The sequence below is a fragment of the Portunus trituberculatus genome, chromosome 41 (assembly GCF_017591435.1).
Source record: "Portunus trituberculatus isolate SZX2019 chromosome 41, ASM1759143v1, whole genome shotgun sequence".
Taxonomy (NCBI): domain Eukaryota; kingdom Metazoa; phylum Arthropoda; class Malacostraca; order Decapoda; family Portunidae; genus Portunus; species Portunus trituberculatus.
The window spans coordinates 32,793,926-32,820,493 of NC_059295.1; the positions used below are offsets into that span (position 1 = coordinate 32,793,926).

A 26,568-nucleotide genomic window follows, 5' to 3' on the forward strand; every position below is an offset into this window, starting at 1 on the left:
TTTCCTTCCCTTTTTCTTTTATCCCTTGACATTCCTTACTTAATTTTTCTTTTATTGCACCCATCCACCCTTCCTTTTTTTTTTCTTTTCTTTTTTTTATCCCTTGACATTCCATAGTTAATTTCTCATGCTGAACCATCAATTACCATCATCTCTGGACCGTCCCCTCCCTGGCCTGGTTTTGGATGGATAGAGGGGGGGAGTTGTGGGGAGAAAGGCCTGCTTACATTTCTTTGTTCAGGCAATACTGAAGTAACATTAGTGCTTCTTTTCAAGGGTTAGGATTGGCCAAGACTAATTCAGTAAACAAATTTTATAACTCATTGCATAGATAACAATTTGAAAAAGCATTATTAGATTTTTGTCTGGGAAAAATAGCATCTTAATCCCTTCAATACAGGAACACATTTTAGCTTTGAGATTTCTGTACAATTAGACCATTTCATTTACATTAGGAAGGGTCTATGAAGGTTAGAAGAATATTGGTAACAGTCTTCACTATTTCAATCCCCCACATGAGTTTCTGAAGCTGTATAAAATCACCAAATTGTGAGCAGAATGAATATAGAAACACATCACAGTACTGAAGGAGTTAAAAGTCATAGGCTAAGATTACTGCCACCAAGTTTATGTTTGTTCTGCATAAGGTAAGTACACACACATAACTCAAACCTCTACTCTACCAAACCCTCAAACAACACTACTCCTAGCAGCTTTACGACTATTATCCCTGACCATATGTATCATGTTCTACCAATGCACTTTCCAGCCTATGTCTAAGTTTACCATGTCTCATTGTTTGTGAGTTTGGTCAGGGTGGCACATTGGTTGTTTAAATCTTTTTAGTTCCTTATTCAATATTCTCACAACCTCTTATGGAAAGGTCATCCAGATAAGACTACTGTGACCTGAGCTACCCTAGTACTTCACTGACAATTTCCCCTGCTTGTTTCACTGGCCAGAGTAACAGCATGGCTAACCAGATGAGAAAACCCTCCTTCATTAGATGCAAAATTATCCACAAGCTATCTCATTATTTAAAGAAACAAGTAGTATCACAATATCCCATTAACTAGAATAACAACAGAATCACAGCAGAAGAACAGAGAGGAAACACACATCTTGCCATAGTGTTGCAGCCTTCAGGTTATCATAAAAAAAAACTATCATATTATATAAAGAAACAAGCAGTATTACAATATCCTAGCAACTAAAACAACACAAAATACAGCAACATAAGAACAGACAGGAAACACACACCTTGCCATAGTGTTGCAGCCTTCAGGACATCACAAACTAACTACATAAAGAAAGCAGTATTATAATATCCCATTAACCAAAACAACTAAACAGTCACAGCAGCAGAACAGAGAGGACACACACACACACACACACACACCTTGCCGTAGTGTTGCAGTCTTCAGGTTAGTCTCTCGCCTCGCTGCGTCCCCCTGGCGTGGCAGCGGCAGTAGTGTTCAGCTTATTTTCTTGCCTCGCCCTCCCTGCTGCTTCCGGCCCCATGCCCCTCAAAGGACATGACGCAGAGACAGAGCACACGCACACACACACTCGGCAACGTACAACGCACACAGATAAATAATTAAACAGATAACCACAATCTTCTGTCACCTCCCTCCTTCACATTCACTTTACAATTCACACGGTACTTCTATTGCATCTCACTCACCACTATCACCCACTTTACTTTCTTATTCAATAGTTTAACATCCATGTAGAGGCTCGAGTATTCAAAAAATGAGGGCAGAGTTATAAGCCATAGCAATACACAGAGGAAGGCGCAACACACCCTCACCCGCTCACAGTCAGGTTGCCACTGAAGTGTTTACAACTTTCATTCGTCTGGTGATTTGATCTTGATCTTTTAGGGCTGCAACAAGCCTTAAACCATGGCAACTTTTGTACCGAAGAAGAAAACAAACTGAAAACGGACAGCATTCTCCACACAATACATTCCTACATATATCACACCATATTGAAATATAGTGATAAAGAAGAGGCGTGTTAAGTTGCCTAATAAATTCATCCTTTAGGAATAATATACTGTTTCTGCTCAGTCTGCAGACCGCTATAGTGTGCCAACATTAAAATAAATAATCAAATAAAAAAATTTATTAATCTTTTTCCTAATAACGAGCACCTTTCAATGTTATCAACTGATAGCAAGATTTCTGAGAAAGCTATGATAGCAAGACTAACTAATTAGTAATCATCTCAATTTCCCAACACATATTGCTTACTGATTCCCAATTCAGATTCAGACCACACATTTATAACATATGGCACAGTATTTACAATGCATTACATTATTTCAAATGACATTGCTACAAAAATTAGTTTTATGGTGTGTGGACAGGCCCATAAATGGTTATGAAGCAAATAAGTTGTGGAGTCCCTCAGGGATCAATATCAGATTTATTTTTATATATCATATTTTTTTCTATCTAACTGTGTAGATCTAGATCAGAATGTGAAAATGCTTTTGTTACCCTATATAGTTTCGACACAAGTAAGGCAAGACAATTTCTATACTTTCTCAAGAGAATAAGAAAAATAATATTGCAGTATTGTATGATATCCTGAAAAAAAAATACTTAGATATTCATTAGCAGATTCCTTACCTAATTAATTTTTGATCACCAAATCCATTCTATTCTTAGACTACTTGTTTTTATAATTCTACATGCACTTTGGTCATTGGCATGTTCTGGGCAAGTCCACAGCAGCAGCATTGAAGAGGTGGGTGATATTCTGCCATGCCCTTCCTTTCTGCAATATCAGGCTGTGGTCAGCCTGCTTATCAAGAACATCCTTGAATAATTGTTTTATCAATTCAGTGAGCAGGCTGCTCTCCTTCTCCTTTGCATGTCACTGCTTCTCCATGGTGTTCTTGCTCAGTGCTTGTTTAGTTGTTGTTGTTGTTGTTGCTGTTGTTGTTCAGGCCGTGATCATTCAACAATCCTAGGAGCCCTGGTAAAGTCCTGTAAAGTTTTCAAAGGCATGCAGTAGACCAGTCTTTTTAAGCCAGATGAAAGCTGTTTTTTGTGATGGGTGGATGCCCGGATGTAGCATGCTTAGATGATCAGACTTCAGGGCCTATGGGTCAGTGTTGTGTGTGTGTCTCATTTGGTATATTCTCATATACCATCTGGGGCAAACTTAATTCCACCAACACACCAAATTTCAACATCATTCCTAGTGATGGAAAACAGCAGACATTTAAATTTCACCCCAAAAAACATTATCACCATAGAATTGGAGACTACCACCACTGCACAGCTATCAAGTTCACATATTAAGAGAATGAAAAAATAAACAGACATAGTAGATTTCCTCAATAAAAATGTAATAAGTAGGTAACATTTACATGACGTTTCCGGTTTCAATGTGATGTACAAACATTATTTCCATATCTTACACGCTGCCTCATACATGAACTTCTGTTAATCAATGGACTGATACAATAACATACAGCAATACCACAAGCCTCATCACACAACACAAATTTTTTGTCTTTACAATCAACTAATCAAAGATTTAACATAATACAGTGGTTCTCAAACTTAACTTGCTCCTGATTGCCATTTAAAATCTGAAATGTTTGGAAACCATAACTATTTTCTCCAGAAGAATTAATGTCAAACGGATTAATCCATTCTTGGTCACTTGTCCACTTGTCTTGGCAACTTATGAGAGACACTCCCAGTGCTAAGATGGCAACTGTCTAACATGTCCAGCTCAAAAATTATTTATCCAGAAAGATGTACTGAATTAACTTAGTGATATGGAACTCATCAGAAGATATTATTTAGACTGTGCAGGTATTCTCTATATCATCAATCTAAAGAGGAATGGCTTGAAATAACAGAGATGGAAGCAATCCACTCTCTACCAAAATGAATGCAGTCATAACACTTAGACATCTTTCTGCTGGGAATGGCTACTTGGAAAATGCAGTTTAAGTAGTGATGGCAATGTGGGTCATCAAGAGATCCACTGGTGGTTTGGGATTGCTCCTGAGTGTTTACACAAAGAATCTTCCAAGAGGATCACATTTACCTGTTATAAATTTAATTACTGTCTCATTCACTGTCTATTCCCTCCAAATACATAAAAAACAAAAGAAATATTCATATAAACTATAAATTAATAATAGAGGGCAAACTTTTGCTATGTCTTTTAGTATTTGAAATCAAGTATATTCGTTCAAGAACTGAATTATGTTACAAAGATCAAAGCAATTATGAATTCAAAACTTTGATAAAAAATGATTTGGTAGCCAAGATTCCACTGTATTTTACAGCAGCACATTCTCACCAAACTTTACATACAACAAATTGAACACCATGATCCCATAATAAATACATCCAATTCCCATGAAATTAGTGGATAACATTTATGTGATGGATGGAGGGATTAAGAGGAATTATGAATGATGTGGATACAATAGAACAAGTGCTATAGCTTATGTAGAAGTTTATACTGGGTGATAACATGAAATGTTGAATAATGTGTGAGGTGAAACAAGGAGATTGTGAGGTAGAGAGAAAGGAAGGAGTAGTAGAAAGAGATGTATTCCTACTTCCTGAGCAGCAATAATGCTAGGGTCACACTACAGCTTTTTTTTTACTACGACACCCCTGACAGTCGTACAGGTCAGTTTTCTACAATTGCATACAACTGTCATAACGATTGGGAGCATTTCAGTGCATGAAGGACATGCAAAACGAAGGACGTACGACATCGGATCCTAGATGTACGATGATGCGTATGCCTTGTACGACACCTATAACGATGACATATAATGTACCAAAGAAAATTAAAACTAGAACTTCCAAATTTTATTGGATTGCAACAACGTATGCTATGCTAACGATGTCGAACAATGTCAAATGATGTCAGACGATGTCAAACAATGTTGAAATAGGTACATATGAGAAACATGCAGTGACGACCTATATTCACTTGATGACACAAGGGCAGGGCCAGGATAAGCCTCTGGAGGTATATATATATATATAGGGGTCCAAAGCATTTTCCCATGTCAAAGCATCAACATCTACACACCTCCTAAAGTACATCCCTGTCCTCGCTGACACGAAGCCACATCTCACTAGGGACATCTTGAGGATGGAGACTCCATACTTCAGAGGGCTTTGTGAATACTGGATGATCATGATAATACCACTAATAAAGCTTGTTTCACGTTGAGTTCTCTCTCTCTCAAAGAATGGTGTATATTTACACTACCTGTGGTTTATTTATTTCAAGTACGTTAATGAAAGCCTTTTGCCACCACCACCAATGCTGCCACTCTGAACCTCTGCTGAACACTCCTTACAGAAATATGCCACTTGGCAACTCAAGGCAAACAGCTGGGCGGTGCATCAGCTGTTCTCTCGCTGTTCATTCACTAGGGTACAGGAAGAGGGAAGTGGGGGATGGGGGGAGGAGCTGGGAAGAGATGCAGGGAGACTCTACAAGCTCCCCCTCTGTCCAGCAGTGAAGGTTGACGAGGTCACGCTGCTGGCGCGCCACATTCCCTCATCATACTCGGACTCCTCACTGCCATGCCACGGGGCGTCCACATCCTCCGTCGCCATATCCTTGTCTTGATGTTGCTGAGGGTGCTGATGCTGCTCCTCCAGTTGCTCCTGCTGGCCTTCTTGTGGCATAGGAAATACATCCACCTACATGGGGGTCTAAAGGTGGAAGTTCACTCCTGGTCTCGGAGGCAGCCCTTCCATACTCATGTCCATTGGGCCTGCGATGTCCACGGATGTCCCAAAGAGATCTTGCAATGACAATGGAACATCATACCCATCATGCCCTTCCTCTCTCCCATTGTCTTTGGTGGGTAAACCATCTTGAGAGCATGGTGTGAATTGGGGCAAATTTTTTTTAAACTGGTGATAACAAAAGAGCAGTCACACTGGTCATGACGATTCTAGTGACAACATGTTTGTTCATTACTGCCAAACATATGTTCAAAGACCAGTTGCAACTCAGTATTTTAACAATTTTTGACATTCAATGTTGAACAATGTCATTAGCAGCACAAACGACAGCGTATCTCTATAACGTCATCGCACGTCATTGTGTGCCCGATGAAATGGCTTTGCTTGTCATGACTCTTTTCCTAACAGTTGAATGCAGCGCTCGATTGTTGTAATGCCTCTACGATGTTATGTGACAACAAGAACATCTTACAACATCATACAATATCGAACGTACGATTTGACTTACGACATCTTACAACAGGCCGAAAACCATTAAAATGACGTCATTGCTGCCGGAGTCAGGCACTCCTACGACCATCGGGGATGTTATAGTTAAAAAAAAAGCTGTGGTGTGAGCCTAGCATAACTCTGCAACTTCTGGGAAAACATATCACATCTTCCATCTTATTCTATGGATCCTTCACTAGTGGCAGCAATGTCACTAAGGAGGAGGAGAATGGGAAAGAGGTAAGATGATGGTGAAGATTATGAACATGATAATACTCTTAAAGGCAGAAAAAAATTACTGAAACAATAAATAATTAATATATTTCCTTTATAATGTGACTACTGGAATGAGTTTCTGAACATATGCGCACGTGCACACACACACACACACACACACACACACACACACACACACACACACACACACACACACACACACACACACACACATACACAAATCATTCAGAGTACAAAGGAGCTGTAGTATCTGCTGCTGCTACAAGTCTGAAAGAATTATCATCAATCTCCATTACTTGATTCACACTAGCATTATTTCCTTCTGGTATTGTTATAGCTGGAGAAATTCCATCTGCTATCAAAGTTGTCAGAGCATCTGAGCTTCTATTAGATGGATCTTCAAGAATCACTTCTGATAAAGGATTAGTGTTGGAGTCCACTGATGTCATGGCTTCACTGCAGTCAGATGGTGCACCTATACTTGCTTTTGTCATTCCAGTCTGAAAGAGCACATAGTATCATAACAGTGTCATGTGTATGTAAAATGAAAATATCAAGAAAAATATGATAGGAAGACCTGAGAAAATATAAAGTAAGCATTGTTACTATATGTGCGGAAGGTGAAACACATTTGATAACCACTCTCAATCAAATATGACTGTCATCATGTTAAATCTCGGGAGAGTTGGCAATGCGTTTGCAAGGGAACACACTGATGTCCTGAGCTACACGACACTCAACCATTTGTCATTATTAAAACCAACCCATCATTGCTCTTCATATGCATGTTTCTTTGACTTACTGTCAACAAAGACCTGCTTCAATATTTTTCACTGTTCTTTAAGTCATGCATAGTTGATGAACCTGTATGATATACTTTACACAGGTGATGAACAGAACACCACAACCCAGCTCAAGCAATACTTTAATTTTTCCTTTAATTTTTGTTGTGTTATGTTTGCACCACAACTTCCATTCCCTTTTTCTTACATCATAGCTGAAGTGAAATAAAGGGTTGCAGGTAAAAGTTAAAGAAAAAATTGTCCCTCACTGGTTACACAAACAAACACACACAATGTGGGTTGAACTTCTAGAAAGGACAGGAATACTCTTCAAGTATTCCTACAGGTGCTATCAGCTGTAAAAAAAAAAAAAAAAAAAAAAAAAATCTTCAAGTATTCCTACAGGTGCTTTCGGCTGTATATAAAAAAAAAAACTATCTTTTCATTTACTAATGTGAGACAGTTTCTTAGGCCACATCATACTCCTCGCAAACACTCACAACTCTAGCTCCATTATCTCATTTTCTTATTAATTCCAGCTTTTAAGCCACAGCTAGGGCCGCTTACTTACATTTAACACCCTTCGGAGACATGATTAAGAGTTCTTAAGTATTAAGAAATGCACAAACTTGTTCACTGATACCAAACAAAACAGTGTTCGTGAGCATTGCCCAGACTTGTTTACAACCACCTGCCACCATCTATCGGATGTTTCTGTAAGTGTGTGAGGCCTGCGTTGTTTGAATTAATTTGCTGGCCATCAAGACTCAAATTATCAAATTATTATCTGGACACTGTACAGATAAACTGAAATCCGGATAAACAAAGTTCGGATAAATGAGGGTTGAGTGTGTGTGTATATACAGTGGAGACTCAATACTCGAATGCCTTAATAGTCAAACTTTTCAATACTTGAACGCAAAATTTTGATTTAATACTCAAAATAATACCAGACAGTTGAATGTCCACACACATGGCTGTAAACAAAGGCTCCTTAGCCTCTCCTTCCATCCTTCCACCAGTTGTGCTGGTGTGGTCTTCAGAATAACATTTGTCTGTAGTTTTTCATTTATAAACTTACATTAAGAAGGCTGGTGAGATCATATCTTACTTGCAAGCTAAAAGAGCCACCTGAACTCATGACTCTGCAATGGATAAAATGGAAAGCCTTGTGGAAATAAATTTTGTATGCGGTACAATGATGCACCCTTTGTTTACATTCCACAGGTTGCCGGTTAGTGTCTTTCCCGCTCCACTCTCCCTCCCTTCATAAATTTAAGATCATCATCAAGTTACTTACATGGTACATACATTAGTGTACATTATAATGACTTGAATTAAACTGCCTAAATGTTTAACTTCATAATTTTTACTTTTATTAAACCTTTTACTGTACTATGATGCACTCGCTTTGTTTACTCTCAATGGAAGTTCAAGTCAGGGGTTAAACTTGTTATAATTGGTTCGCTTAACAAAAATTCACTTAACGTACGTTTTTTAGGAACGTAACCCGTTCGTTAAGCGGGGGTTGCCTGTACCTGATTTATAGATATCAATAGTCGCACTTTTTGATAATCAAACAGCCATTTGGAGCGAATTAAGTTCCAATATTGAGTCTCCATTGTACAGTGGTACCTTGAGATACGATTTTAATTAATTCTATAACCATTGTTGTATGTCAAAAAATTGTATGTCAAATCAATATTTCCCATATAAATACATGTAATATGAATTAAAGCGTTCTAGCACTATGAAACCACCCCAAAACACAGTTAAATTACATATAATATACACAATTTGTATATAAATAAACGAGTAATAACATACATAATGATTAAAAAAACACATTAATATGATAAATGTTAATAAAATCAATAAAAAAAGAAAGGAATTTTACCACAGTGACGGTGAGCTGCGGCCTGCAGGAGGAGGAGGAGGAGGAGGAGGAGGATTTATACGTACGTAATGTACGTAAACACAAAAACATTGCTAAACTTATTTCTAATGCTAAACTTATTCTTAATGTTTTTTTGGGGGGTGGCTTTTTAAATTTTATGATTGTGGATATTGTAGAAGGATTGCGGCCATATTCCTTTGCCAAGTCGATGATACGAATGCCACGCTCATACTTTGTGATAGTTTCATGTTTTGCTTCCATCGTGATAATTTTCTTAGGTTTTTTCTGTTCACTAGCTTTGTCTTTAGCTTTGGGACCCATGGTTAATAACAAAATAAAGTATATATATCCAAAATAGAGATGTACCGATGCATCGGTATCGGTATTGGAATCGGCGGTATCGGCCTATTTTTCGGGTATCAGTATCGGTATCGGTATCGGCTTATTTTATGCCAATACTTCCGATACCTTAAAGGAATTTACTATTTAGTGATATATTCAATATAAGATATTGATGATACCAAATTAATATAATACGGTGTATTAAGTTTCCATGGTGATTATCGTATGTCATAGAATACTGTTTTCTGTGGTAATAAGCCACAACCTAGAAATTTAGAATAGACTAAACTTTTTTTCTATTTAATTGAAAATATTAGGTGAAAGCTCATGTTTCTGAATTGGTCTACTAATGTCTAATGAATTAATATCAAAGGATGTCAAATTTAATTAAAGAGAAAAATACACAACAAAAAGAGTTTCTTTGCTAATATTTTGTGTCTGTTTTACAATTTTAATAATTTAAAAAATATTTTTGATCGCCAAAATATCGTCAATAAAAATTAATAATGAAAATGCACAAGACCAAATGGTCGGTATCTGCCCAATTAAGTGGTATCGGTATCGGTATTGGAATCGGCCAAAATTCTGGTATCAGTTTTGGCTAATGAGCGCTCAGATACCTCATGACGTCACTGCGGCGATAGCAGGCATCTGAGGTCACGATAATGAAATTTTAGCAGCTTTTCATGGGTGTGTGATAGCAATAAAACGCGATAGCTGAAGTCGCGATAGCCGAGGGTTGACTGTATGTATGTATGTATGTATGTATGTATATATATATATATATATATATATATATATATATATATATATATATATATATATATATATATATATATATATATATATATATATATATATATATATATATATATATATATATATATATATAACTAAAAAGGAAATACAGTCTTCCTTCATGCAAATAGAAGGTAGAATATAAGAACAGTTTGTCACTTACCTGATTAGATATGGTGTCCTCTGCTAACACAGTGACTTGCATTTCCTTGAAATCACCAAGCTCTTCATCTTCATTGGCAAACACAATGATGTAGCTGTCCTCAGTAGGGACATCATCTACTCCTTTCATTGATATAAACTGAGAGGTAGAAACTCCCATGTCTGCATCTTTGTCTTCACTGTTAGGATTTAAGGCAAATTCAAACTTGTGGTGCTCTAGGATGTGGTTCTCTATGGTTGATTTTCTCATGAAACCTCCACCACAAATCTGTAAAAATACTTCTATCTTATTTACATATAATGAATGTTTCTTACATATACCGTTAAGTCACTTCAAAGTTATATAAAACATATTCCATGCAACATATCAATTTGATGAGCAGTCAGAAAGGTCTTGGGACATTTTATGGAAAGGTCACTACTCACTATAGCTGTGGCATATGGCAACATCATGAAAAGTGCTACATATACATATATATATTATATACAGAGAGTTATAACTTGAAAGAAAAGAACTCTCAGCTCTAGCAGTGACCATCTGACCTTCTTACCCTCCCTTTGGATTGTAATGGTTTCAACCATCCAATAAAGGTTGACTTCAATATAAAACATCTTGGAATTCTACTAGTTGCTTCCCTTACCAGGAATATATTCATATTTTCTATCTAATCTAAAGTGTTTTAAAGAAGAAAGTAATTAGACTGACTTTCAAAGAACTTGACATTCATCAAAACTGTCTATATGCTATTAGTAAGTTACTAATTAAAATGATCACTCACCTCACATTTGTACTTCTTGTTTGCTGAGTGAACATACATGTGATTCTTCAAATTATTCTTCTTGTTAAAGGCACGATTACACACATGACACTTGAAAGGTTTCTCACCAGTATGAACCTTTATATGTTCTTCCACTTTGGCTTTACTAATGAATTTCTTCTTGCATATGTCACATTCATAGTCCCTGATATTGTAGTGGCTATACTGCACATGCTTTGAAAGGGATGAGTTTGTAGCAAAGTTTGCTGAGCATATGCAACACTTGTATGGCTTTTCACCTGTGTGAGTTCTCTCATGATTTTTCCATGTACTATACTGGGTGAAGGCTTTTGTGCAGTAGTTGCATTTGTATGGTCTTTGGTTGGTGTGTGTTCGCATGTGGGTCCACAAATAAGACTTGCGATTAAACTCCTTTCCACACACTTTACATTTGGCTTTTGTTGCTCCCATGTGGCTTTTCATATGTATGATGACATTCTTCTTATCAGTTAGTACTTTATCACAAATCTCACACAAGAACTGCTCATCTTTCAACCAATGTACTGTTCGCAGGTGTAGCTGCAAGTATCTTGCCAACTGAAAGTAAACATCAAATGAGTGATATGCATAATGCAATAATCAACATGGATACATCACATAATAAAATAAAATAGTAATAGTATCATGTATGTAAAATAAACTGTAATAATGAATAAATCAGTATATAAATCAACTATCATTATCGAAACTTTTACTGAGTGTTTGGTTCACTATTGGTCCACTGCTGCCCCTACCCCACCTTACACCCAAAACATTACCAGCCACCCATTGAAAACACATAGGAACATCCGAGTTACGCTCCTTATTTTTCGTCTCATGTCCATGTTTTGAGGTTGCCTACTATATATGTGACCTTAAAAGACTCTTAATAGTTGTGGCATACATGCCATGAAGATTTAGACGGTGAATCATACATGGAAATGAAATAATACAATGTTTTCAGTTTCAGTGGACTTGGGTGAGAGGTGAAAGCTGCCTTTGGGGCAAACATATGGCTGGACCAAGTCATGTACACATGTAAATATACATGTGCATAAAGGATAAACAAACTGTATGTCAGATGAAAGTTGGCTTAAATGTTTTGATTTTTCTTGGTATAGCAATTACTTAACACAGATGATCTCAAATACTGTATAAGTCTCTCTCTCTCTCTCTCTCTCTTTCTCTATGTGTCTTTACAGCTTTTATTTAGAATGATGTGTGATTTAATGTCACTTTACATTGAAAAGCATCTAATCACTGAAATGTTACTTCACTGTTTGTTCCTTGTCATGCAATAAACAAGAAAAAACAATCCTTTTACCATAATTTCTCCCGGAAACCCCTGGTGTATTTCTATCAGTATTGTAGCTATTTGGGATTAATATAATTAATAAAGGGTCTACATGACATATTTAGGGAACTATAATGTAGTTTACTTAAGTCAAACCTTTAATTCTTTCCTAGTTTTTGTCAAATAATGAAAAAGAAAGTGGCAATTTCCCAGTTTAACACAAGAGAGGCTAATGTTTTGGGTGTAAGTTGCTGGTTGTAAGTTCCGCCCATCGCCTCATAAGCTCCGTCCACTGGCTTCACTTTTTTAGTATGCCAGGATAGGCATGTGCTGACCCCCCCAATCTAACTTCCTTGTATTACACTAATTTGAGTTAAATAATTTATGCATATTGAGAACATGGTCAGATTGGAAAAAAATCATAAATAGTTGAGTATATGCTATCTGATCACTGATAGATAAATATATATTTTATAAAGCATACATTTAAACCAGGATCCATTTAATTTTTTACTTAACTGAAAAAAATAAATAAACAAAAAATAATCTCAAACTTACTTTAAATGCTTTGTGGCAGAAGGGGCACTTGTGAGGCACACTGTCACTGATCTTACTGAGGCAGACATGAAGATGTGCATCCCTGTAGCGCTTCTCAGCAAAGGAAGCACCACATATGTGACACTCATGCTTATCTTTCTTGGTATTATGGACAGATTGCATATGACGATACAAATGTCCATGAGAACTGAACTTCATTGGACATTCACTGAATTTACACTTGTATGGCTTGATATTTAGATGCATCTGAAATTTTTCATATAAAAAAATTAATTTATGTCTTCTATAATTTCTCAGTTCAAGTGTAACATTTCCAAAGTGCATATCTGAATGATATTTATAGAAGACACTGTTAATGTTTTCACTGCTGAGAATAATACATATGAAATGTTACAAAATAAGCAACAAAATTACCAATGCAGTTAAGTCATGAATATAATAATGTGAAAAAATCTACTCTCTATCTTGCCTTCATAGCAATGCACAGCCAAACTGTATTGCCCTTGGACTTTTCTAGACATTATCAAGTCACTAAAACAAATTCTCCTTTGTTAGTAGATGAAGGACATTCTATAACAAGTGACTGCCAAGAAAAGATCTCACACTTTCCATTACCTTATTATAGTGGCCAATGAGATCTCTCTTGCGGACATAGGAGACTGAGCATTGTTCACAGGCATAGTTTTTCCCCTGATGTGATGCTGCATAGTGATCACATGCACCCCGCTGAGTGGAGAACATTTTATGGCACTCTTTGCATCTCCATGGTTTTCCTAATGTTGTCTCTGCCTTGTAACACATCTTATTTCTTTCTTCTTGTAGTTCAGCTTTTTTCTTTCCCTGTGGACAAATGCCATTTATACTGACAACTTTTTACAGGTACTCAAAACTTACAAATCCATGAAAAATTAGATCATGCTTGACTCTTAAACAGGAAGGTTACTTCAAAATTAAAACTTTAACAACATAATATGCTAAGCAAAAATAATTTTAAAAAATACTAATACAGGAACAGAAAAATAAAATTTTCAAGTAAAGAGAAAGATGGAAGGATTATGATGAGCAGAAACTATACTCTGTTCATGAATGCTAGAGACATAAGCTTCTCTTCCTAGGTAGAGCACATCAGGGATGAACACACTGGCCTGTTAATGGCTGGTTGTATTTGGTGGAGAGAGTGCATTTTATAGTACTTCATTCTTTCTTTAACAACATACAAACCATTTGCTTTCAGTTTATGAAGACTATCCTTCAACATCTTCTCTAAATGTCTGTCAATTGAACACAAAAGCAAGTCAGTAGCATTCACTGAGATGACACAGAGTGACAAGTACATAAAGGTTCGTAAACTACTGAATGGCCAAGAGAATCATATCATTCATTTCAAGTTGCTTAGACTACAAATATCAAACCTCTCAACAGAGACACGGAAAAGAGAGCAGCTTAGTCAGTGTTAATGATGAGAGACTCTAAACCCCACAGCTGGCTAGGCCAGAGGTTTGCTCTTGGGTAAAAATGTAAACCACTGATGACTGGTCAGGCACACCTTGCATCATTGTCACAATGTTTTATTTATTAAATGTAACGCTTGAGTAGCATGTTTTCTTTCTGCTTTGAAAATGAGAAAATAATCTCCAAATAGGTGATTATAATATCTCAAGAATTTTTCCACTCCGACAATAAATGGCAATTAAGACATGGGAAGAGAAGCGGCCTTCCCTGCGTTAATGCCCTAAACATCAAAACAATGGAATGTTGTCAATACTATGCAAAACATAATATTAGCAAAAAAATAGAACTGAAGAGATAGGACTCACCTGTATCTTAGTAGTTAGCATTTCTGAAGTAATGCTGTCAGTCTGTTTATCTTCCATGGGGGAAATGGATGACAGCTTCTCAGATAGTTCATTATTGCTGGTCTCCATACCACCTTGTATTGAGTTCTTACTATCATAAGGCTGTTCAGAATCTAATGTCTCTGGTACATCACATCTATCTTCATCCATTATGTTAAGATCATGTGATTCTCTTGGACTTGACAAATTTTCAGAATAGGTTTCACGAAAATTCTGAGATTTTGAATCAGTGAAAGCAATAGATTGAGTGTCTTTTAGTATAAGATTTTCATTTGGAGAGTCAGTTTCATTAGTAGCCTCAAGATTCCTGAGAATCATTTCAGCTGAGATGGAATGTGAATCTGTATGGGCTCTCTGTTTTGGCTTTGCACAAGTATCACCAAACTGGTTACTCTGATTAGTACATGAGATAAACTCCCATGACACAGACTTGGAAACTGAATTAGTATCAGAGTCACACTGCATAGGTTCTTGTTTTATCTTTACATCATCAAAAGTAACATCAGACTGCAATGTTATTTTTGATAAAGATTCTTTACCTTCAGTTTTTGAGTCTGGGATATTTGTTACTGTCAAATCTACCTCTGTATTTTCTTGTTTCTTTTTGGCCAAATCATGAGAGATAAACTTGACAATATCAGACACAGACTCTCCTCCATACTTATCTTCCATAAGAACTGGAGTTAATTTTTCCCTCATATATTTCTTTGGCCTTCCTGGTCTCTTCTGTGGTTTAGTTATCTCCATTATTTCACATGTGTCTTTCATGTATGCTTCTATATCTGACAAATTTTTCCCAATGATATGATCTTTTACTGAGCCAGTAGCTAACTGTGTCTGGCTGTCTTCATTGACACTTTCTGAAGACAACAAATTTTGCTTCACAGTACCACATATCTCACTGTTTCCCCTGACTCTTGATAATAAATCATTCTTCATTGAACTAAGTTTTTCTTCCATATCTGCAATTCTGTCAATAAGAATCACACACTTTTTGCACAACATCCAAGGCTCTAGCAGGGAGCTTGGATCAAAGGAGCAAGGCAAAAATTGTTGAAACTTTTGAAGCATATCAGATTGACATTCATCTGGAATCTGGCTGAACCACTTTGAATGTTTTCTAAAATCTCTGTTTGTGTAGCCTTTACATGCAATACAAAGAGGTTTTATGATTTGTGGAGAATTTACAGATTCATCTACAACGATGGTGACATTTTCAAGTCCCTCGGAGAGTTCGGTGGGTTCTTCCTTTATCACAACTTCCTCTGACCCATTCTTAAATGACACAGTATCTTCTTTTTTAGTATCAGCATCAACAAAGTCTTCTTCCCCCTCATCAAGTGCAGCATCAGTTTTCACTCTCACTGGTCTCTCAGATTTTACAAGATGATAATTTTCTTTGTGGGACACCAGAGCTGCTGCTGTTGAGAATAATTTGAAACATAGGTAACAGCGGTGAGTTCTTTCTCTCCCAGCTCGGCTTGGTCGCTGAACCGGCTGACTTAATTGTTCCCGTGCCATCTTTTTAGCCTGTTTATGATAATGTATTGATTCAAATTTAAAGTCAGCATCTTTCTTCGTAGGTTTCAGGTCTACAGAAGTTTTAGAAAGCTTTTTCCGAATGTATGATGTGTCTGAAGAATCAATCATACCAATATTACCATCATTCATGTCAGTGTTACTGCCTTCATCACTAGGTAAAGCTTTTTGGTGATATTCCCCTCCCAGCAAGCTATCAGAACCAGGAGGCAGCTCCCAAGCACTTTTACAAGACTGGGATTCTCTTCGCTCCCGGCAGCTTATCACGTGTTTCTTGTATAACTTCTGTGTAATATACTTTCTTCCACAGTAAGAACAAGTTGTTGATTCTTTATGACATTTGTGATGCTTGGCGAGATCTTTCAAGGTTTCACACTTGTAGAGGCACATACGGCACTGGAAGGACTTCTCACTACTATGTACATCTTGAATGTGGAGACGTACATATTGCGCATTTAGGAATTTCTTGCCACAAATGAAGCATTCTTCCTCCCATTCTTTGTGGTATTTGCGGCAGTGATTCTCAAGTGAACGCTTTGAGTGAAGGACAGCACTGCAATCATTACAGCTGAATACTGAAAACCTGATGGGGTGAAGAAAAATAATAATGTAATAATAATAATAAAAAATATTAGTCTATTCATTTCTATATCAGGCTAACAATCTAATACAAGATTGCCCAGACAAAGCAACACACACTCACACATATCATTCACACTCTTAGCCCTGTTGGAAAGAAGTAACCATCTCATGGACCCAGGCACAACACAGCTGGCCACACATATCCAAAGTAAGACCTAATTGCATGCTCTGGTTACCCCCTGACCCCTTTATAATGACTTTTTTTTTTTTTTTTTTTTTTTTTTCATTATGGCCTATAGTGCCTGTAGGCATACTTGAAGAGTATATCTGGGAAGCGCTGTTAGTGGCACAGGCAATTTTATTTATAGTGGTACCCATATTAGGACCCATATCACCACCCAAGTGCATCTTTGGTGTAACCACCTAGAATCTGGGTATCATGGTGACATGTAGGTAACTTTAAACCACTCGACAAATGGCATAGCTTCAAAGCGGTACGTGGTGGGATTCAAACCTACGCGTCGACATCTGCCCGATCCCATGCTAATCACCTTATCTACTACGCCATCACCTGTTCACATTTACTCTAATCCTTGACAGTCTCTATTATCTATTACTACACAAGAAGGTGGACAATAATGAATCTCGACGTAACTTTGGTAGAGAAGCGTGAGAATAAGGCTGTAATGCTGTAGTAGTCCATGAAACAAACAATGCCATCTTTAACTATGACATGAAAAGTTTAGGACCAAGACCAAAGGTGAATATAAAAGACTGATAAAAATTGACACTCACTCTTTACAGGTGGACTTTAGGGGAGTTTCATTCTTGGGCTCTACTGCCGGCCGCAATACTTTCATCTGCAGAGGAATATGCAGTTAATGTATTTTTATGGTAGATTTTCCATGGTATATATTAATACAGACAATTCAGGTCAGCCATCACTTATCCATCAATAGTTCTGGCTAGTGTAACTTAACATTTCATGGGTTTTCTCCATACAAACTTGTCACTTGTTGCATAATCAGGGAACCCACTCCTATTTGTCTTTTTCCATTTATTATTAAACTCTTCTCAAATTTCTTCAGTCACAGCTCCAGTGAATAAGAGAAAAGTATCTTGTTGTGTAAATCAAAAGCAAAGTACATTATCCACAAAAGATAAGGTTAAACTTCTTAAAAAACTCAACAGCAGTGTGTCTGCACAAAGCTTGTGCAAATGGTATTGGCAGGAAAGTGATATTGGTACACTTATTAATCAACCTGTACTGTGCTTAACCATTGAGTTAAATGTATTTTGGCCAACCCCTCTAATACACAAAGATTACTAATATGGCACCCTAAAGGTCTCAGTGATGCTGAATTAGTAATGATCGACATGGAGAATCATAAGTTGATAGAAACCAAACAGATTGTACAGAGTAGGAAAATACAGATTCCATGCATTAAAATAATAGAAAATTAACAGAATAGTAATATGATACAGTAAGACTGGCTATGACTCACTGCAGGTCCAAACATGGAAGCAATGGTGTGTAGTTTTGACCTCTGTCCACTTGATTCTTTACACTGTGATAGAGATGACAGATCATAGGCAATCATGTCACCTCTGTCTGTTTTCACCAGGCTCCCTTCCTTAAGGGTTTTAGTGGGTACTGTTGATAAAGAGAACAGTGTGATTCATTATTGTAGCTAATCAAATACCAGAAAACATTCTCTTCTAACAAAGATCTAATTCATTTAGTTATCTATTCTAATTTTCTAAGCTCTGAAATAAAAGACAAACATTTCTTACTTTTTAGAGGCACCGTCTGTTTATCCTTTAAAGCTTTCTTGTGATAGTTCTTTTGAAAAGGTGAATCAATCATGTTGCACAGCTGGGATCCTATAGGGAGATAAGGGAGTTTGTCTGTTCCTTTACTTGATTGTAGTCTAGATTCGAGCTTGGTACCTTCCATATGGAGAGAATCCTGTAGTTTGTTGTCAAATTTAACATCATCATGAACTGAATCTTGAAGTAGGTTCCCTTGACAGTTATCTTCACCTTCACTCAGATTAAGAGTATCCTCTTCTTCACTGGGTGGTGGAAGGGTTGGCATCATGGCACTGTTAGGCTCAATCATGGTTGTTTCCTCAGCATTCTCCAGTAGTGTTTCATCCTTCACCTCAATTGCAGTTGAGGTTCTAAAAGGAAAGAAAATTATTAAAAAGGACACATCTATTGCTGGACTAGCACACTGTAGGTGATGTGTGGCACCTGTGGCAACAACCTACTCACTAGCATTGCTGCAGGTGGCAGGAGGTTGGGACAGTGACAAATAGCAGATACTCCATCCCTAGTGTAAGCATTATCCTAAACAATGTCAAAGACTTCCTTGCAATTTGCAGCAGCTCATCACCATGTTAGGGCTTTGTGTCCACTGTTTTACAGTATGACTTGGAAATACACTGCCACCCCTCCATGTTAGACACAATTCATTTTAATGGTGACCTGGCTGTATAATTACAGCAATTCACTTACCCTAAGTCATTATTCTCTGTATCCTTATCTGGAGTGCTGATCAGATACATATCCTCTCCACTGTTGCTGCCCACCACCAGGATCTGGACACCATCCCTTGGGTCCTCAACACTGCCTGCAATTTCCTTGCTAACTCCTTCTTCCAATGAGTCTTCAGGTAAGGCCCCTTCCTCAGCATCCTGTTCTAAAGTTCCAAGAACCTGAAAAAAAATTAATACCAAATGTAATCAAAGGAGGTCATGGCATAGTGGATAAGGTGGTGAGCATGGGATTGGGCAGACATCTACACATAGGTTCAAATCCCACCACATACCGCTTTGAAGACATGCCATTTGTCGAGTGGTTTAAAGTTACCTACATGTCACCATGATACCCAGGTTCTAGATGGACCAAAGATGCGCTTGGATGGTTATATGGCACATAATATATAAATAAAATTGCCTGTGCCACTAATGAGAGAAGCTTAACAGCGCTTCCCACATAACAGAAAAAAAAGAAAAAGAAAAAAAAGAACATGATTATTACTTCCTTCTCTCTAGCTTTACAAGCAAATCTTCCTTAGAATTTTTAGTACCAAGAACCACACAAAATACCAAGTAATACTATGCAAGATCACATTGATATGATGAAACTGAATAAATGCCCAATTCTTTAAAGTAATGAAAATCAAAACTCCCTGGAGAAGCACCTTACCATCTGTCTTCATATTTCTCTAGATGCCACATGACATAAATAGAATACAGAGATAAAAATTCATTGATTCTATGCATTATGGAGAAAACTTAACCCATTCAACATGAGGACACATACAGTACACTGTATCCTCGGGTGTCTCATACCGTGTAGAAGGATGCAGTTTTCTCACATCCTGGTTCTCTTTACCCAACATAATGTTATCTTAAATCAAAACATATGCATACATCACATGCAGTGACAGGACTTCAAGGTTGACAAAATCCTCTCATGGATTAGTGACTATCGTGACTTCATCAGTAAAGTGTCACATTCATGGTTCTGTGAGTGTGCTGACAGGTTTGATCCACAGTGACAGCCTCTCACTGACAATTTATCCCACTTACTAACCAATTTCTCAAGAGTAAGTTTCTATGATACACTAAGGTAAAGCCCTATCAGAATAATACATGGTAGCCAAATAGAGATGAACTAGGCTCAAACCTGGATGATCTGGCCATCACTCATCTGGATGAAATACTGGTCTGCTGCCAACTGAAGCTGTGCTGAAGATTTATCTTGGCCACATTCAGGCTGGTACTTTTCAAGCCTTTTCTCCTTTGCTTCTTGACTGAGACCTTGGAATTCATCTTGCACTGAGCATGATGTGTTGATAGTATCAGTTCTTTTGGTTTCATCATCTGCAATGAATGTCGTAGAGGTACAAGTTCTTGTTGTAACATGCATCCTTTCACATCAATGGCCAGTGTTTTAACACTATAAACATAATCACAATCTAAGGAAAACAAAGGCTTAACAACCAACTAAAAGAGGAACTCCACTAATACTTACAATAATGGATGAAGAGATTTACTTTGTAACTGTTGCATATGCCAACACATTTCAAAGGGAGGGAAAATACATGTTGAGGACATATGAGGAATACCTGCATATGGGCCAGAGAGAGAGAGAGAGAGAGAGAGAGAGAGAGAGAGAGAGAGAGAGAGAGAGAGAGAGAGAGAGAGAGAGAGAGAGAGAGAGAGAGAGAGAGAGAGACTACGTACAATGTTTCAAATCCTCAAGTTATCTATCCCTTGGCAGTAGTACCCTACCTTCCCTGACAACCAATGGTCCACCAAGGCTCTGGTTAAGAATGCTTGCAGTATTACTAGCTTCATCGGATGCCAGTACAGAGCTATCAATGTCACCTGATGAGTCTTCCAGCTGGAATAATGAATGGGTGTTTAGGAACTTTCATTACTGTCGATAATAGTAATACAAGAAACTATTTTCATGGCTAAAGAAAGCTAAAAAGCAGACACAGATTAGTATTTAGAAACAGTGCAAGGCAAACACAGTGGAAATGATTAAGAGATAAGAGAAAGATATGTGAAAGGAAGGCATGTCACAGGATCACTAGTAAGACTCATGAAGGGGGAAAATATGTCTATGGATATAATAACAGAGATTTAAGGCATATAATTCTTCTGCCAACATTGACATGTATCACAGTCCTGGATATGGAATAGAACACCATGATCAAGAGTGCATGCTGTGAAAGGGCTAATGGAGAAAGGCATGAGGAGTGGTACCATGGGAAGGTGAAAGCAATGAAAGTGGGCATGAGGGAAGTGATGAGCACGTATGATAGTAAAACAAACTGTAAAATGGTGGAAGGAGTGAAAAAAGAACACATTAAGACTAAGATGTTAGGATCATACTTATGAAATACAAAGAGTTTGCAAAGAAAGTGTATTTGGGCTGAGAGAGAGAGAGAGAGAGAGAGAGAGAGAGAGAGAGAGAGAGAGAGAGAGAGAGAGAGAGAGAGAGAGAGAGAGAGAGAGAGAGAGAGAGAGAGAGAGAGAAACATGAAAACTAGCATCAATTACAATAAACTGCTCTCATGGATACTAACAAAATAACAACCAAACATCCTTAAACTAACTCTAAATTACCATACAATTCTGAATGAAGGCAATTTCTCCCACAATGCTGGCACCAGCAATTAACCAGTTAACTAACTATAACAGGAAAGTCACACTGAGCAAAGGAGAGGTTTCATAGCTGAGTCCATTAATTAATGAGCTTTGTTCATTAATATTATTCACAAATAAACATAACAAACTTCATACAATGACAGCAGCAAAGACCTTATTAACAGTGTGATGCATTACTCTCATGCTTGCCACTGTTTTCAAGCAACAATATAACTGTCAAGTGCCTGGAAATGTAAGTTTTCCCGTCTTTGTTAGGTCAAAACAAAAACTCTCACCTTCTCAAGATAACCATTACTCTGCTGACACAATTATTGAAGATTTTTTATATTAGGTAGCCATGTTGCTGACAGATGTCATGCCTTTTCTTATACATATCCTAATTACTGGTAAAATACAATTAGATTTATTTCTGCAACTAACAAATACAAATAAATTACCTGTGAGGAATCACAAATGATGGACACTGTCCCTGACTCAATCAGGGACATCAGCTGGTTCACATCTGTCACCTCCATTCTAGAGAGGATAAGAAAATATCAATAAAATCAATAAAACATCTTATTCAATCATTTCATTCACATAGCCCAATGAACATTTATAATTTACATTCACAAAGCAATTTTCTTAGTTGTTATTAATGGATGATGAGCCAAACCCTTTATCTTCAGGATATGAAGCAGTGTAATGTTATACTGTCTATGCTGTCCATGCAAGTCTTTAATTATGTATCCTTAATGTTGTACAACAAGTATGTGAGGGTTTTGGTTTTGGAATCATGCAAGGTTGCATTACAGTGGTGTGATCTGTCTCACATTGCATCACTAATTGTAAGACCATGCTGAAAAGCCTCACTTGAAGGGATACAGTGTAATGCATGTGCTACTATGTTCAATGTTGGTTTCCAGTATTGAAAGGCACATGCTCTCTTGTATCTCTTAAATTTGGCCAATGAGAGCTGTTCCATTTTCAATGTCATTAGACATCATTTACTAGCCAATGTATACATCAATTAATTTTAGCTAATCACCTTGTATGTATGTACATACTATATACACAGTGTCTGCTAACCAAATAGGCACTTAGTGTCACAATGACAGCCAAGTGGAGAGGACACAAATTTGACAGTAGAGCTCCATAAGTAAGACAACCTGGGTGTACACTTCTTTAAGATCGTACATTGATTTTTCAGCATCAATGGAGTGCTGAACACTCAGTGGCACCATTATTCTTCAGATTTATTGAGATCTTTATCCTTTATTAACTGACAAAGCAATTAATAGTAAGTTAGTACTTCCTACTAATTACCAAGTTTCCTACTAAGCATAATAACACTGTGGTTATGTGTTAGGAAAGAGATAAAAAAAAAAATACATATGACTAAATAGATGCACTTGTGTCACAATAAAAGGAAAAAGTTTTGTTCTCAGAGAAGTAAATCTTCATTGCTGCATACTATTAGGTTAGGTTTAGTTTGGTTTGGTTAGCTTTACTAGTTAAGCTTTGTTTTTGTTCGTGTCATGTGTAAAGACATTTCTCTGTTAGACTCTGATGTAAGTAGAATGAATCTAGTAACTGTTTTTGTTACAAATCAATGGTTTACATGTGTGGGAAGATATATATGGTATTATTACAGTGTTACACCACAATGAATATGGCTTTTCTTACTCTTCTCATCTTAAAGAGCATTTCATTTTGAGTAATTTGAACCAATACATACCCGTCGCAATTTGCTTATAATGTTGACAATTTTTAACAATTTACCATTTTTGGAGGGGGAGCAAGATAATGTGCTGCAACACCCATGCATGTGATGAACTGCCAGGCACTGAGGAATGCCGTCTGGTGTGTTCATTTGTGTGTGCATTTTGTCACATTATTTACACACATGTGAAATCAATCACAGTGATTAGTTCTTTTGTTTGTTAAGCACAAAGCCACTGACCACAAAAAATAATACATAATAAATCTAGCCAATCAGAACGGTTTGTGGAGAGAAGCACCTCGATTTGAATCAGCCTATGAAATAAGTCTGAATGGGCATGACGTCACCTCGATTATTTCCCCTGTATCGCCGGATTTTATGAAGAAAATAAGGTAACGACTTCATATTAATTTCTTAGAGTTGCTAGTTAGGTTAGGCTAGTTTGCTATAGCTAGTTAGATTAGTTTAATTGTGTTAAAGTTAATTTGTTCTGAGGGAGATGTATCAGTGGTGCATGTCGCCTCAAGTAGGTTACATTAGGTTAAAGTAAGGGTTAAGTTAGTTTTGGTTAAACAGACAAGTTTCAATAGGGTGGTGTAGCCAACAGTGACCAGCAGTGGTGGCAAGTACTCCACAACAGTAACAGTCAAAATTTTGGAATGTTACTGTTGTGGTACTTTGTGATGAAACTATTTTCTTCTGGTACATTATGGTCTGTTTTATATTAATAATTTTATTGTTTTCATCACAATACATAAATTTGTGAGGGAACAGACTGTGTTTTGGAGGGAAAGGGGGGAATATAGAAAAAGTAATGATTTGCGACGGAAATGAAGTGCTGATACATTAAAACATGTCAAAAACTACCAGAAAAAAATAGTGTTATCCTGAAGTGAGAGTTTGGTGTAAGACTGTAAATTTACCATATATATAAATAAATAAATAAAAAAAGATGTAAATACTGATTTGTGGAGGAAGCAGTTGCTAGATTTATTCAAAGGACGACAAAACTTATTCTAAAAAGTCAGAGAGATGTACTTATGTATATAAATTAACAAGAGTGCATGAAGAACTTGTCTCAAAAAGAGTAGCACATTGTATGAAACCGCAATGACAAATATGAAGAATGCACTTATTTACATTAAACAACAGGCACTCTCTTAAAGATCACGTCCCACCTGCTCTCCTCGATTCCTAGCTCTCCCTTTGCAACTCCTCCACCCAGCTGATTAGACGTCACATATATGGAGCCACGCTATTGGTCAACAAAGGGGATAGAAAGAGAAGAGAGAATAAATGGAGAAAGTGGGGATTAAAACAGAATAGAAAAAAAATGGATAATAAATGGAGGAAATGGAAATAAAACATGGTAGATAGGAATAACACAAGAGATAGAAAGAAAAATTGGACCATAAGGAATAGGAACAAGGGGAAATGGGAATGAAAATGTGATAATGAATAAGGAAATAAGAAATGATATAAAACATTACAACTTTCCTCATTAGGTTGGGTTAGGTGAGTGAGGGACTGAGGGTGTGAAATATTAGGACTCGCCTCTTTCCCCCACCACCACCACCACCACCATCAACTGAACTGTTCCCTAACCATTACCACCTCTGCATCATTTATTCAGCCAAAAGACATACCCTGATAAACCTTGCTCTCTGACCCTTTTCTCGGCAAATGTGCAGCTTCAACCAATATACACTATCTTACATTTCTTTTACCCTAGGTCTAACAAACTGGGGGGATCTCGGAAACCTAACCTAACATTTTTATTAATTTCTAATAGGGTAAAATGGGGATAGAAATGCTCGTAGCAGCGTGATCTAGACCGTGAGAATGTGTTTAGTTATGTGTGGTGTATTGGTTGAAACTGCAATTCCCTTTCCTCCTATCAGTGAGGTAGGGGACGAGGGCGAGGCAGTGGCCAGGGGTGAACATGGTTTGTTTTGACGGGACTCCTGCAGCAGGTGGATCTGGCTGCTGTTGTCCCCTGCACCACTCATCCCGGCCATTCCTAAACTTATTTCCCACTTCACAGCACAACAAAAGATCCAAGACAAACTATCTGGGCTTCAAAATACCTTCAGTGTCCAGAAGCTGACAGTTTTGGGGAGGAAAAACGTGCCAAAGAGGTCATCAGTGCGTGGTGAGGAATGAATGGCTGCATGGCACACAGTAAACACATATCACGTCTCAGGGTCAGCTTTCACCTTAAGAGAATATATCACTCAAATATTGTATAATTTTATTCGCAAAATAAATTACGGTTATATATTTCCTTACTTTTATTAACATACATCAAATTATACATCGCTAGTACTTGAGGCGGGAAATTCAAAATAGTACCACATTAATCCACTGAATATTGATTGTACCAGTGGATGAAAAATGGAAAAAATGGGTGATGATTTATTGATAAATGTGTTTCTCAAAGAATATATGAATCTCTACTTTGCGGTTTGGTCATCAATGTGATGTGTATAGTAAAATCTTCTTCCAAGAGTAAAATTGGATTGAACGATTAAACAGATAACTCTTTCAATAAATAAATGCATAAATATAAACTCTACAAGAGATTTTTC

At 37.2% G+C, this 26,568-nt stretch overlaps 2 protein-coding genes across 8 annotated transcripts in view; both read right to left on the reverse strand.

Annotated features, from left to right (window-relative positions):
• LOC123516909 overlaps positions 1 to 1,884 on the reverse strand; it is a 133,162-nt gene extending 131,278 nt beyond the window's left edge. For all 6 annotated transcript variants that reach the window (XM_045276676.1, XM_045276672.1, XM_045276675.1 and 3 more), the window contains exon 1: positions 1,400 to 1,884. The gene's annotated coding sequence lies outside the window, so the exon portion shown is untranslated. The remainder of the gene's footprint in view (positions 1 to 1,399) is intronic.
• Positions 1,885 to 3,343: 1,459 nt separating this feature from the next.
• On the reverse strand, positions 3,344 to 26,189 carry LOC123516745. Of its 2 annotated transcripts, XM_045276352.1 has the most exons (15): positions 26,068 to 26,152; positions 25,159 to 25,235; positions 22,716 to 22,794; positions 21,394 to 21,505; positions 20,786 to 20,982; positions 19,610 to 19,809; positions 18,884 to 19,272; positions 18,595 to 18,743; positions 17,885 to 17,949; positions 14,930 to 17,090; positions 13,728 to 13,952; positions 13,113 to 13,358; positions 11,243 to 11,818; positions 10,465 to 10,731; positions 3,344 to 6,982 (listed from the first exon to the last, which is right to left on the reverse strand). In XM_045276352.1, the coding sequence occupies exons 3-15, from the start codon at positions 22,791 to 22,793 to the stop codon at positions 6,704 to 6,706; spliced, it is 4,944 nt and encodes a 1,647-aa protein (XP_045132287.1). In that variant the 5' UTR covers position 22,794; positions 25,159 to 25,235; positions 26,068 to 26,152; the 3' UTR covers positions 3,344 to 6,703. The 2 variants fall into 2 exon arrangements, with proteins under 2 accessions (XP_045132287.1, XP_045132286.1); XM_045276351.1 differs by lacking the exon at positions 25,159 to 25,235 and having other exon boundaries at positions 26,068 to 26,189.
• Positions 26,190 to 26,568: the final 379 nt, after the last annotated feature.